Source organism: Peromyscus californicus, unplaced genomic scaffold (genome assembly GCF_007827085.1).
Source record: "Peromyscus californicus insignis strain IS unplaced genomic scaffold, ASM782708v3 Scaffold_10__1_contigs__length_136768540, whole genome shotgun sequence".
Classification (NCBI taxonomy): domain Eukaryota; kingdom Metazoa; phylum Chordata; class Mammalia; order Rodentia; family Cricetidae; genus Peromyscus; species Peromyscus californicus.
In genome coordinates, this window is record NW_026294391.1 from 24,227,164 (window position 1) to 24,240,430 (window position 13,267).

General features: G+C 44.1%; 1 protein-coding gene across 1 annotated transcript; it reads left to right on the plus strand.

Moving 5' to 3' along the window:
• The first annotated feature begins 5,806 nt into the window (after positions 1–5,806).
• On the plus strand, positions 5,807–7,304 carry LOC128114589 (stabilizer of axonemal microtubules 1-like). Its single transcript, XM_052744708.1, has one exon. The coding sequence runs from the start codon at positions 5,807–5,809 to the stop codon at positions 7,202–7,204; it is 1,398 nt and encodes a 465-aa protein (XP_052600668.1). The 3' UTR covers positions 7,205–7,304.
• The last annotated feature ends 5,963 nt before the right edge of the window (positions 7,305–13,267 follow it).

The following is a 13,267-nucleotide window of genomic DNA, read 5'->3' on the forward strand; positions in this document are numbered from 1 at the left end:
TTCAAGGCCACACTGGAAACAGAGCCAGGTGTGGTGGCACACGCCTTAAATTCTAACACTAGTTAACCATGGAGGTCTGAAGGTCTCTACAGCCAGACAAGAAGTGACAAAGCTGGGCAGGAAGAGGAAGTGATGTAGCTGGACAGAGAGAGCAAATCAGATGGCAGAACAGCAAGGCATATAGGCGTGTGTAGACAGGAAGTAGCTTGAATTTGGAAGCTGAGGAGTTGGTGAGGTAAGGTTAGCTGTGGCTTTCCCTATTTCCCTGATCTCTCAGTTTTTCTCCCCTATATCTGGCTCTGTTTTTTTATTTAATAAGACCATTTAGAAATTCGTCTACAGGGTGGCTTGCTTATAGTTCAGAGGTTCTGTCCATTATCATCACGGCAGGCATGGCCATGGTGCTGTGCAGGCAGACAGGGTGCCGGAACAGAAGCTGAGAGAGTAATACTTCTTCACTTGCAGGTAACAGCAAGTGGTCTCTGATGCTGGGTGGTATCTTGAGCATATATGAGACCTCAAAGCTTGACTCCACAGTGACACACTTCCTCCAACAAGACCACACCTACTCCAGCAAGGTCATTCCTCCTAATAGTGCCACTCGCTTTGGGGGCCAACGTCTTTCAAAGCACCACAATGCTGCATCTCCCATAGACTCATTTGGCTCATCTAATCATATACCTGTATTTGATATGCATTTGTTTATCCCTTTGCAATCCTCATGCTTTCTTTCACTTCTGTGCACTAAGACCCCCATGAAATGTTGAGGAAAGTGATGCCAGCAGATTTTTTAAATCTTTTTTATTCCTTTAAAAGGCCTGCTTACAGATTTTAATCAAAGATAATGTCTGAGGAGGTTTCAAGTAGATATTCTTTCAGAGTTTCAAGGATTTCTCTTCTAGTCCTGGTTTGCTGAAGGTTTACTTATCATGAATGGGTGTTGAATTTTATTGGATGCATATTTTTAACTAGTACACTGTGTGTTGGGGGCAAGAGGAGTTACTGGGGATTGAACCCAGAGCCTCAACCATGCCAAGCACATACTTTACTCTGAGCTATACCCCAGACCCCTGTTTTTAAATTTCTTTTTATTTTATTTATTTATTTTTTTTGGTTTTTCTCTGTGTAGTTTTGCGCCTTTTCCTGGAACTCACTTGGTAGCCCAGGCTGGCCTCGAACTCACAGAGATCCGCCTGGCTCTGCCTCCCGAGTGCTGGGATTAAAGGCGTGAGTCACCACCGCCCGGCTTCTTTTTATTTTTTTATTCATCTATTTATTATACATTGTGACTGCAGCCTCCCCCCATCCTCCCCTTCCAGACCCCCCTATTTCCCCTCCCACTCGCTAATTCCCTCCTCTTCCATCTCCATCCAGGAAAGGGCAGGCCTCCCATGAGTATCAATAAAACATGGCCTATCAAGTTGCAGTAAGACTAAGCACCTCCCCATGTATTAAGGCTGGGTAAGGAGACTCAGTATGAAAAGTGGGGTCCCAAAAGCCTGTAAAAGAGTCAGAGACAGCCCCTGCTCCCACTGTTAGGAGTCCTACAAGAAGACTAAGCTACACAATTGTGACATGTATGCAGAGGGCCTAGGTCAGTCCCATGCAGGCTCTCTGATGGTCGGTCTAGGCTCTGCGAGCCCCTATGAGTCCAGGTTAGTTAGATTCTGTGAGCCTTCCCATGGTGTCCTTGACCTCTTTGGCTCCTCTCTGAACTCCTTTCTCTTCCTCTGAAGGATTCCCGAACTCCACCTAATGTTTGGCTGTTGGCCAGACCCCTATTTTTAATATCTATTGAGTTGACCATATGTTCCCCCCCCCTCTAAACTGCTGAGATATATCCAAATTAATCCTAATGTAGGAAATGTTTTGTTTCCTTTTGATCATTAGCCACCCCCACCCCCGCCTCTGTGCATGTCTGATGATCTTTATTGAGTGCTAGACATTGAATAGAAGACAGAAATGTTCCAGACTGTGTCTTCCACCAAAGAATGTTCCTGCTTTTCTGTTAGACAAATAGGGTGAAGGACTTACCGCTTTCATCTAACCAGGGATTTTATTTCTCCTGAGCCTGGATACAGTTTGGACCAAGAACTCTATGAGGTTGGAGTATTTATGCCCCAGTGTGGATGGGGTGAAGTTGAGGTTAGGAGGATGGGGGATAAGAAGTTGGTACTATGAAGATGGGAGTGGTGGCTCGTACCTGTAATCCCAGCACTTGAGGGTCTGAGATAGGAGGACTGCTTTGAGTTGGAGGCCAGCCTGAATTACAGAGAGACATTCTGGCCCAAAAAAGAGATTGGGAATATGAACGTGATAGCAGTCTCAGCTCCCATACCAAAAAGCTGAAGATAGCCACTAATAGGTAAGGAATATCCACACACAGAATGATGAGAAGAGGGCGAAAGAGGAAGGCTTTGGGAGTACTTGGAGAAGCACAAATATTTTGGATATGTTTGTGTACATTAAGGAGGACTTTTTTTCCGAAGAAAATAGTTGCTAGATACTGGCTTTCTGTCTTGCACTAACCATTGTAACCTAAGGCGAAGATTACACTTAGATGCCGTAGAAAGGACTTCCAAAGTTTCTTTAGCATTTCTTCTTTGCTGAGCTTGCAGGCCTTTAGTCCTAGATACCTGGGGAGCTGAGGCAAGATTACAGTATCTGCCTGCACTGCAGAGTGACTTTGAGGGCAGCTAGGGCAACTTAGTGAGCCTGTCTCAAACTAAAAAGCAAAAAGAAGGCTAGGTGTGTAGTTCAGTTCCGTGGTCGAATGCTTGCCTAATGTGTGCAAGATCCTGAGTTCAAATCACAGAACAAGTTCCAAAACCAAAGAAAAAGTTCTAAAACCACTAAAAGTGTCTATGTGGAGCTGGAGAGGTGGCTCAGCAGTTAAGAGCACCGGCTGCTCTTCCAGAGGACCTTGGTCTGAATGCTAGCACCCTCATGGTGGCTGAGAACCATCTTTAACTCCAGTTCCAGGGGACCTGACATCCTCTTCTGGCCTCCAGAGGCATTGTACACATGTGATGCAAACCATACATACAGTCAAAACACCTAAACACATAAAATAAAAATTAATAAATTTATTTTAAAATGGTCTATATCGCTCAAAAGAATATTATAACACAGAGTTCAATTCTTGGATAAAAATTCCCCAAAAATCTTACTGCCAAACTAATTGAATTAAAATGTTTTGTGTGAATCTTCTGTTCTTTTGTTTATGAATACACAAATGCAAATATACCCAATATCCTTATTTTTGTAACTGTAACTACAACATTTAGGAAGCAATCTCCCTTCTTTCTAAGATTAAGTTCAGTTTATGACTAATATTTATTAGTAAATCAGCAGTGGGATAAAAGTCTTCATTTCATTTATGACTTTTTTTTTTTTTTTTGGTTTTTCGAGACAGGGTTTCTCTGTGTAGCTTTGCGCTTTTCCTGGAACTCGCTTTGGAGACCAGGCTGGCCTTGAACTCACAGAGATCCACCTGGCTCTGCCTCCCGAGTGCTGGGATTAAAGGCGTGCGCCACCACCGCCCGGCTCATTTATGACTTTTAATGCTGCCAGTTGGGGAGAGGGTAGTAGTCGGTACTGAATGGAGGACTTTGAGCTTACTGGACAATCATTCTACTGACTGAACTATTAGCCCCAGTCTCTATTCTGCCATTAAAAAAAGATTTCTTTTTTTTCTTATCTAAGTGTATGAGTATATTCATAGGTGCCAAAAGAAGCCAGAGAGGGTTTTCAATCCCCTTGAGCTGGAGTTACTGGCCGTTTTGAGTCACTGGACATGGGTGCTGAGAATTGAACTCAGTTCTTTGGAAAAGCAGCCATGGCCGGCTGATGTACATGGGAGGTCTGCTCTTTTCTAAAGAGAAAGAAGGAGGAGTGGATTTGGGGGAAGAGGGGAGGTTGGGAGGGACCACAAGAAGAGGAGGGAGGGAGAGAGGGGAAACAGTGATCAGGCTGGAAAACAATCAATCAATTAATTAATTAATTAATTAATAAAAAGAAAAGCAACAAGTGCTCTTAACCTCTGAGTCATCACTCCAGTCCAATTCTGCCATTTGTCATTTAACTTAATTAACCTACGTTTTGAGTGTGGTAGACAAAGTGCAGCCCTATTTAACACACACATGCGCACTCGCGCATGCAAACACCCATGAGAACATATTAGATGGAGGCATAGCTAGAGAAACAATTAATTACACCTTTAAGTTTTCATCAGTCATGAAGCTTCAGTGATAGTTTGCACAATTTCTCATTTAGGGCTGCTATGGACGAGGTTCTTGGTGAGCTGCTCTATACTATATATTTCACATGTAGCTCTCTTCCCATAGCCCTTCCCATTAGTGCTTGCTCGTCCTTAGGGTGCCAAAGGAGTTACCCCTCATGCATACCTTCTCTAGTGGCATCACCTTGCACAACCACCTATTGCGTCTTATTTATTCCCTCCAAGGCCCTCGATCTTATTTGTAGCTACACATTTGTTGAGTTGCTTCCTCAGTGTCTCCTCCTCCTCTTTAAGTGTTCCTAGGAAAGGACTGCATTTATTTTATTCACCAAACTAAACCCAGCAGAACTGTATAGAGTAGTCCTCTGGCAAGAAGGATGGTGCTGGGCACATGCCCCACCCCCAATTTCTTATGTGTCCCTTTATTGCTATTCTCAGCTAAGCACCCAGGGCAATGGGTGCTTTGTTGAATAAGTAAGTATTAATGAGGATTGACTGTTCACTTCCTGTGAATCTTAAAATCACCCAAGGGAAGAGAGTAAAAGTATGTCTATACTGCAGGTCCTGGAAGGCTTTGAAATGGTGTGGAGCTTACTCAAATATGGGAGTGCAAGTTGTGTTGGCCCCTCTCTGTAGGCTTCCAGGTTTTTGACAAGGGATAAGCTGACAGAGCTCAAATATGGGTGTCTTTTGACTCCCTAGTTGCCAACCAATATCAATCATTGTATAGAATTTGGGGGAATCCATGCAAGAATATGTTCAATAATGGTTGAGGGTCAGAACTTTCATTTCATCATAACAGTTCCAGACTGTTTCCAGACTGGAAATTCTAAACTTTTCTCATTGATGAAATGCAGACTAAGAATAATAAAGAATAATACTTATAAGGAATTGCAACAGACACCTGAAACCACAGGAATTGGAAACAAAGCTAGGTTTATGGAAGTCAAGGAGTGAGTTTCCATACGAAGGTGGACCATGCATGATAGAAAGTGCCACCCAGTGTGCTGGCAGTGTAATTTTTACATGTGATCATGCATTTACTTATTTGAGAACTCGAGAGCTCTTCAAATTCATCCAGCCCGTCTTCCATATTTCTTCCAAGACCCAGTGGGGGAAACCTCCGTCATAGGCTTGCCAGTGAGGTAATGAAAATTTCCTGACCTCACAAGAAGTCCTTGTGACAGCACTATTACCCCTTCAGGGCTTGGAGACGTCACAGAGGACCCCCAGTCTGGGCCCCGTGGCTTCCGGAGGCTTTAGTGGACCAGGCCAGCCACTCTAGGTGCTTGGTCCTGGCAGCAGCAGAGGCTGCTGTCCCGCGCTGCGCGTCAGAGGCCGGCCAGGCCCGCAGGGTGTGTGCTGAGTGATTCTTGCTTGTTCAAGGCAAACTTTGGGAAGGAAACGGGGCAAGCGGACTGTGCAAGCAGGCCGCTGAAGTTTTCTTTCGAGAAGATACCTCCATCTGCCAAGCCTCTTGAAGCTTGGCGGTCCTCCCACCAAGCCGGTTGGGGGGCCAAGAAGAGACTCATGCCCGGAGGTATGATGTGAGGTGATGTCAGGAGAATGGCACTCATGAATAGGAAGTGCATCTGCGACCTTTGCTCCTGCGGCAGGCATCACTGCCCACATCCCCCTACCAAGATTTATGAGAAGACAGAGAAACCATGTCTTTTCTCCGAATACACCGAGAAGTATTCTACCTATCATTCTTACATGCCCCGAGAGTCCTTCAAACCCAAGGTGGAGTACCAGAAAGGAACTATACCAATGGAAGGCCTGTCCACAACGAAGAGAGACTTTGGGATTCACAACATAGTACCGGTGACACACTATCGTTCCGACAAGTTCACTCCAAGCCAAGACGAAATGGATTTCCTCACAACGTATAATCAACACTACAACTACAGCCCTGTCAATCGAGTGAGCCCCATCAAACCTCGAGACAACAAACATCCATGTAATGACAAAATGGAGAGTGTGCCAACGTACAAATCTGATTATTTACCTTGGAACCAGCAAAGAAGACCTTCGTTTCGTCCACAGCAAACATACCGTCCTGCGTCCTGTAGGTTTGATCATAGAACCACACACCAGGACGATTATCCCATGAAACATCTTGTGGATACGGTGAGTTACAAACCTCCATCTGTGCTAAAGCTCTGTAACATCCCCCTGGAGAATACGACAAGCTACAAATCGACCTATGTGGCCCATCCTGTGGAGAAACGGTGTGTGTACGAGGCAGAGAAATATAAACCATGTGAAATCCCTTTTGACGGCCTGACCACCCACAGAGAATCCTACAAGGGTTTGATGGGGGAGCCTTCCAAGAGCTGGAAACCTGTATCCAAGCACCCTGAGCTAGACACACCCTTTCCATCCAACACCGAATTTCGAGAGAAATTCCAAGCTTGGCCAACACCCCAGATAGTCCCCAAAGAGCCCATCCCCTATATCCCTCCTGAAGGGAAGATGGATCTTCTGACAACTGTGCAAGCTGACTACTCATGCCCTAATGGTGTTCCTGCTCAGTCCTGCCGGCCAGTCCAGCACGTAAAGAAGAGCGATCGCTTTGAAGGCTCCACCACCACTAGAGAGGACTACAAACACTGGGCTAACGTCCGCAGAGAGCCAGTCAAACCTGCTCCTCAGCTGAAATTCCCTGATGAGCCTATGGATTACATGACCACCAATCGTGCCCACTATGTGGCACACACACCTGTCAATACCAAAAGCTGCAAGCCCCCCTGGTCCGGCCCTTGTACAAACATCCCTTTAGAAGGTCAGACCACCTATTCTACCAGTTTTACTCCTAAGGAAATTCAAAAGTGCCCAGCTTCATATTCTGAACCCCCTGGCTACATCTTTGAGGAGGTGGATGCTGTAGGGCACAGGTTGTACAGGCCAGCTTCCCATACAGCTTCTCAACAGAGCAACCATTTTGGCTTTGGTGATGCTTAAAGTCCTAACTAGAGAGAATTGGCAGTCCCAGCCTGCCATCAAAAAAATGGTTGCTTAGCAATTGAAATTGCACAGTATATTAAAAACAAACAATCGAGGATTATTAATTGGACAAAAAAGAATTCCCCAAAATGAAAACAACAATGTAAACAAAACAACAAACTTCATTATCAATTTCAGGATATTTGGATGAAATAAGAATCACCTAAGCAAAATGACATGCAATCACCAGCTGAATGACTCCTCTTAACCCTTCCTCTACTGTACCTCCCCACCAATGTCCCTTGCTTTGTGCTCATGAAATCAAAGCTGGTCTCAAGAAAATGTTTATCTGATCTAGGTGTATTTTATTAATTTGACCATTTGCCAAGCTTGAAGTGTCAATAAAATTTATGTTGGGGAAGAAGTAAAATGGTGTGAGCATTTTTGTTTCTTAATTCTTCTTTAAAATTTTTTTGTAGTGTTGTGGATTAAAATCAGACCCTTATACATGCTAAGCAAATACTTGACTACTAAGCTACCCTCTAAGCCCTTTAATTCCTTTTTAGGCTAAGCAGATTTTTGGTACTTATATAGTGAAATTATCCAACTTAAAATTTATCTTAGTATCAAAAACTCTGTATCACTGCAAGAAATATGCTCACCTTAGTTCCTAGGCAAACTGCACTCGTACTACATTGGTTTGCAATACTGAAAATGTATAGATGTTTTTGTATACCTGTACTGAAAATAGGAAAAAAACTCATAAAATATGCACAAAAGTAATGCCTAGCCCATTAGCCCATTAGTTTTGGTGAAGTAAATTAGCAAAAAGTGAAAAAGATTACTAAGTTGTATATGGTAAAAAAAATATTAAATTTCACTTTTTTGTTGTTTTTTTCAAGACAGGGTTTTTCTGTGTAGTTTTGGTGCCAAATTTCACTTTCATATTTACTTATTTCTCTTTCTTTTTACCCTACAGGTTCTTGGTATATATATTATGGCTTCCAGTTTGTGTTTTTATGGGATTCCCGAGTGTGCAAACTAGTGGGTTTCTATTTGTTTCTTATGCCTTTTCTTGGGCTCTTTCCTTTTCTTTTGTCTTATTCCAATGTGTTAGTTTTTGCTTTATCTTATTATATTTTATTTTATTTTTATCCCTTAGAAGCCTGTTTGTTTTCTAATGAGACAGAGGGGATGGATCTGGATGAGGTGTGTGTGTGTGTGGAAAGGAACTTGGAGTAAAAAGAGTGGAAAACATAAACCTAAAAAACTTAATTAGAAAAACTTCTGTTATTCTATAATCTCACAAACATATTCTTTTTTCATCTACCTGTTCGTTGCTCGTTTGTACATTTTTTTTTAATAATGCAATACTGTTATGTCATTGTGCTTATATGATCGCTTTCTACTTTAAAGTAACTATTTGTGAACACGGTAGAAGGAACGCAGGCGGGAAGACCAGAGCAGCAGCTGGCACAAAGGAAAACTGCGATTTTTGCAAAGCAGTCGGTTGGGAGAGCAGACTCCAGACTTGCTGGCTCCGTTTTCTTTGTCCCTACATTCCTGGGACCCGCATCAGGGTCTTTGCCTCAGGGTCCAGGCTCACGGCCTCAGGCCCCGCCCCTCAGCTCCTGGCCCCGCCCACCGACTCAGGCCCCGTCCCTGCTCCGGGCCCTGTTCTACCACTCCAGGCCCCGCCCCGCCGACTTAGGCCCCGTCCCGTCGCCCCACTGCCCAGGCCCCGCCCCTCCGCTTCGGCCCCGCCCCGCCCGGCCGCCATATTGATCCTTCTGCCAAAGTCGCTAGCTGTTGGAGCTGGAGCTGGCTAGCGCTCTCTACCCTTCCGAGTCTCTGGCCCTCTTTCTTCCCTGGTTGCACCCAGGCGGGCTGGCCAACAGCTGCCGGGGCGTCCTGTGTGTGGCTGGAAGGTGAGCAGGGGTCAGCAGTCCCTTTGGGGCCGGGCCGGAGATGGTTAAGGGTGCACGAACGGCAGGAGCTGAGGGCCGCCAGGGCAAGGGGCGCGCCAAATTGGCGCGGGTCTGTAGACTGCTGGGCAACATGGGTGACTTCTCCCCAAGTCTGATGACTGACGCAGGAGGAAAGACGGGTTTGCACACACAGATATATGGGAAGAGGGACACACACCCAACCACTCGGGACATATACGCTCGTTCACACACATATACACGCGCGCATACACACACGCGTACACACACACACACACACACACACGCGTACACACACACACACACACACACACGCGTACACACACACACACACACACACACACACACACACACACACACACACACACACGAAGAGAAATCCATAAAACAGCCCGGGAAGGAGAGATACCCAAATCCCCTAACACTTAGGAATAGGATGGTGGAGAGATGCGCACACGGACTGATACGCAAACACCTGGGTACACACATCTACCCAGTCTTTCCCCTAACCACACGGGGACACCCACGCACAGGAGGCCAAACCTTGCGCCAGAGTGACTGACTAATGCTGGGGAAAGCAAGGACGCTCGTGTTATTTGAGTTTGGCGACCTCTGACATCCTACCCAGTTGAGCATTTACTTAATGTCTTTGGCCCACACAGGTGAGGGAGCTTGGAAGATAAAGCCAGGGCAAAGACCATGTAGGCGGTTGGGAACATTGTCTGATTCATACCTTGGCTGAGGTTTCAGAATTGCGTTCCTTCCTTTCTTTCGTCTTAGTAACTGAAAAGACCAGATGAGACTTTTAAGTGCTAACCAAAAGGTTGATTGTGTATTATTGTTTTGTTTTTTAAGTGATGACACAACACATCCCGTGATCATACTTCTTTTGAGGAATAACTTTTCTGCAAGTTTCCAAATTGGCACGTGACCAGTCTTTTCACAGCGTCCTCAAAATCAGACTGAATTTGGTTTTTGTTTTGTTTGTACAAGTTTTGTCTTTTTTCTCACTAGTTTCACCGCAGTGGAAAATCCCTACACTGCCTGAAATCTCAACTAGAGTTGAAGGAAACCCGGGGCTTTCAACTAAGGACTATTTTCCTTTTTCTTTTCTTTCTTTACTCTTTTCTCCTTCCATTGCTGGAGACCAAACCCAGGGCCTTGTGCTTGCTAAGCAACAGCTCTACCCCTGAGCGAAATTCCCCACTCCTCCCTTAGTTAGGGACCTAAGTAGCCTCTTTTACTTTGTCTTTTATACTCTTAGGTCGAAGTTATCACTAATTGTGTTGAACTCCAAATTATGTTATAGAAGAGTGCCGTATCTAACAGTGGTGTGGCAGTTTCTTGCTTTCAGGGTTTTCATTACATTGTAGTCTTTGCTGTACTGAAACGTTTATGGTTTGGAGGCTTATTTACTTAGAACATTTGGGGATTTAAGAGCATTTTTGTTTCATTTCCTGGAAGGTTAGAGTAAACAAGCAAAAACTAGAACACCCATTGTTGGAGACTGGCAAATGCAGTGGTGGTATTCTCTCTTTTTCCAAAGATCCTTCTTACATTTTCCCTGTCTAGTTACTTTCATTTTGTACTATAGTACTCTGAAGGCCTGGAGTTCTTTTAGTTTTAGCAATTTTTTAAACCTCCTTCAATTTCTTACTGTGTATTGGGAAGTCCTCCTCCATACCACATGAAATGGTTTTCCTGGTGTTTCCAAAGCAATGGTTCTGTTTTACAGATGATGAATTTGCTGGGACCCAGGAGGGTTAAATCTTTTTTCCAAGGTCACCCAGGGAGTGAGGGGGCAGTGCTGATGTTCAAAGCATGTTTGGGGGCCTTTTAGAGTAGTAGTTTTGCAACCAGGAAGAAATTTTATCCTCTCCAGGGATATTTTGAGAAATGTCTGGAAGCATTTTGGGGTCATACTCCAGGTCACACCTGGCTTCTTTAGTTCTTTAAGCATTTTTAAAAAATGTCATTTTACTATTTAGGATAGCATTTTTTATTATTTTAAAAGCTTGCTGGGGGAAAATCCTCTTTATTAAGAGGTATATGAATACCTGGTAACAGAATCTAATTTTTGTTTGTTCATATTTTTTTTTGTTTTATTATTTATTTTTAAGCGGGCCTCAAACTTGGTATGTTATTGGAGGCTGGCTTTGAACTCCTGATCCTACTGCCTCAGCCTTCTAGATTCTGGGATTGTGCGGATGCACTACCACGCAAGTTTTGGGATCTTTTTTTCCTTCCCTAAGACAGAAGTGACAGAAACTTTCAAGCTATTGGGAACCATTCCAGTGGACTTAGTTTGTTTCTTCATTATTCCATTCATCCACAGATGTTTTCTGAGCAGCTTGCCAGACACTGATACAAAGGTGCTGGCCAGAAGGAAGAATAGTAGGGAAGCTTCCACCTTCCTGAGGCTTGCAGTCTAGTCACAGTCATAAGACCAGATTCTGACATGGTCCTAGAACAGAATTTATTGTTTGTACTACTCAGGAACAGAGGTCAGGTGTTCACTAAGGAAACAACACATCCACACCCAGCACAGAAGTACCTGAGTCATGACATTCTTTTCCAGGCAGACTTAGATGAAGTGGAGAACAGTTGCTGGGCTCTTTAAAGCTTTGTACAGTTGAATTAGGTGTGCGTGTTTATCAAATTCTGTCCAGAAACTAGTCTCTCCCCCTTACCCCCCATAATAGGGTCTCACTGTGTGGTTTCAGCTGGCTGCGAATTCACTTTGTAGACCAGGAGGCTGGCCTGCAATTCAATCCAGCTCAAAGCCTCTTGCCTGGAGAAGCTATTTTTAATGAACATAAGAGTCTTGCTTAAATTTAGCCTCAGTAGATAATAGACAGGTGTTTTATTGTTGAAATCAAGAAATAAAATGATGAAAAATTTAAAACATTCCTATAATTTTCTTTTTAAAGATTTATTTTTTTGTTTATGTGTATAAATAAACACATGTGTGTGTTTTGCCTGCATGTGTGTCTGTGCACTACTTTCATTCCTAGTGCCCGTGGAGGCCAGAAGAGGGTAATGGATCCCCTGGAATTGGAGTTACCGATGGGCTTGATGTGCCACGTGGGTGTTGGGAATCAAACCTAGGTCCTCTGAAAGAGCAGCCAGTTCTCTTAACTGTTGAGCCGTTTGTCCATCCTGCATAGTTTTCTTTTTGGTGTTTTTCAGCCTGTTTTTTCCCCATGCTTGTTTAAGACCAGTCTGAGACCAGGCCTTTTAAAATACATGCTGCTCCATTCCAATGTCAGTTCTTACTGTTGGGTGAGCCTTTGGGATGGATGATGGCTCTGTGTGTGTGTGTGTGTGTGTGTGTGTGTGTGTGTGTGTGTGTGTGTGTGTGAGAAGAAGGGTTGAATCTCTAGGATTTCTTGGGAAAACGTTCACATAGTCCGTAGGTTTGTTTGTGGCTGTGGCTGTGAGAGTGTATGTGTGTGTCTGGTATATGTGCGCATGTGTATGTGGAGGCCAGAGAAGGATGTGGAGAGTTCAGTTCTATATTCCACCTATATTCCCTTGAGACCGTCTCTCACTGAACCTGGAGTTAGGCTGCTGGTCAGTAAGCTGCAGTAATCCTGGTGTTCATGAGACCACATCCCGTTTTTTCAGTGGGTTCTGGAGATTTGAACTCAGGGCCTTTTGCTTGTAGAGCAGGCTGCTTTGTTACTCCTGGAGGCATCTCCCCAGTTCTGTAGCTTTGGCGTTTGACTCCTGCCACTGCACAGTGTTTTTCTTTGCTAACAAATACAGATTTCTCTACTGCTTACTAGATGCTCTCTGCTATGGGGTGTGTGTGGCGGTCATGGTGGGGAGGAGGTACAGGAATGCTGAATTTGACACTACCTGAAAATGATTGCCAGCACATGCAGTCTAACAAAGGTATATGGGTTTTTTGTTTTGTTTTTCTGGGAAGGGTCAAGAGGACTTGGTGCCAGGGAGTCTTGCTCAATCATGACTTGTCTTGCTACTCTAGCATAGTTAGGTCACCACATTTCTTTGTAAAAAGATACATTATTGCCTAATGTCTGCAAGAGTATATACATATGTATCTGTATATACATCAGGTAGAGGCAGCAAATCATTAACTGCCACATAATTCTGCCCTGGGCAGTTTGTT

What these genes read in the sequence shown, in the direction of transcription:
- LOC128114589 (XM_052744708.1), top strand. Translation starts at nt 5,807, where the DNA reads ATGGCACTCATGAATAGGAAGTGCATCTGCGACCTTTGCTCCTGCGGC.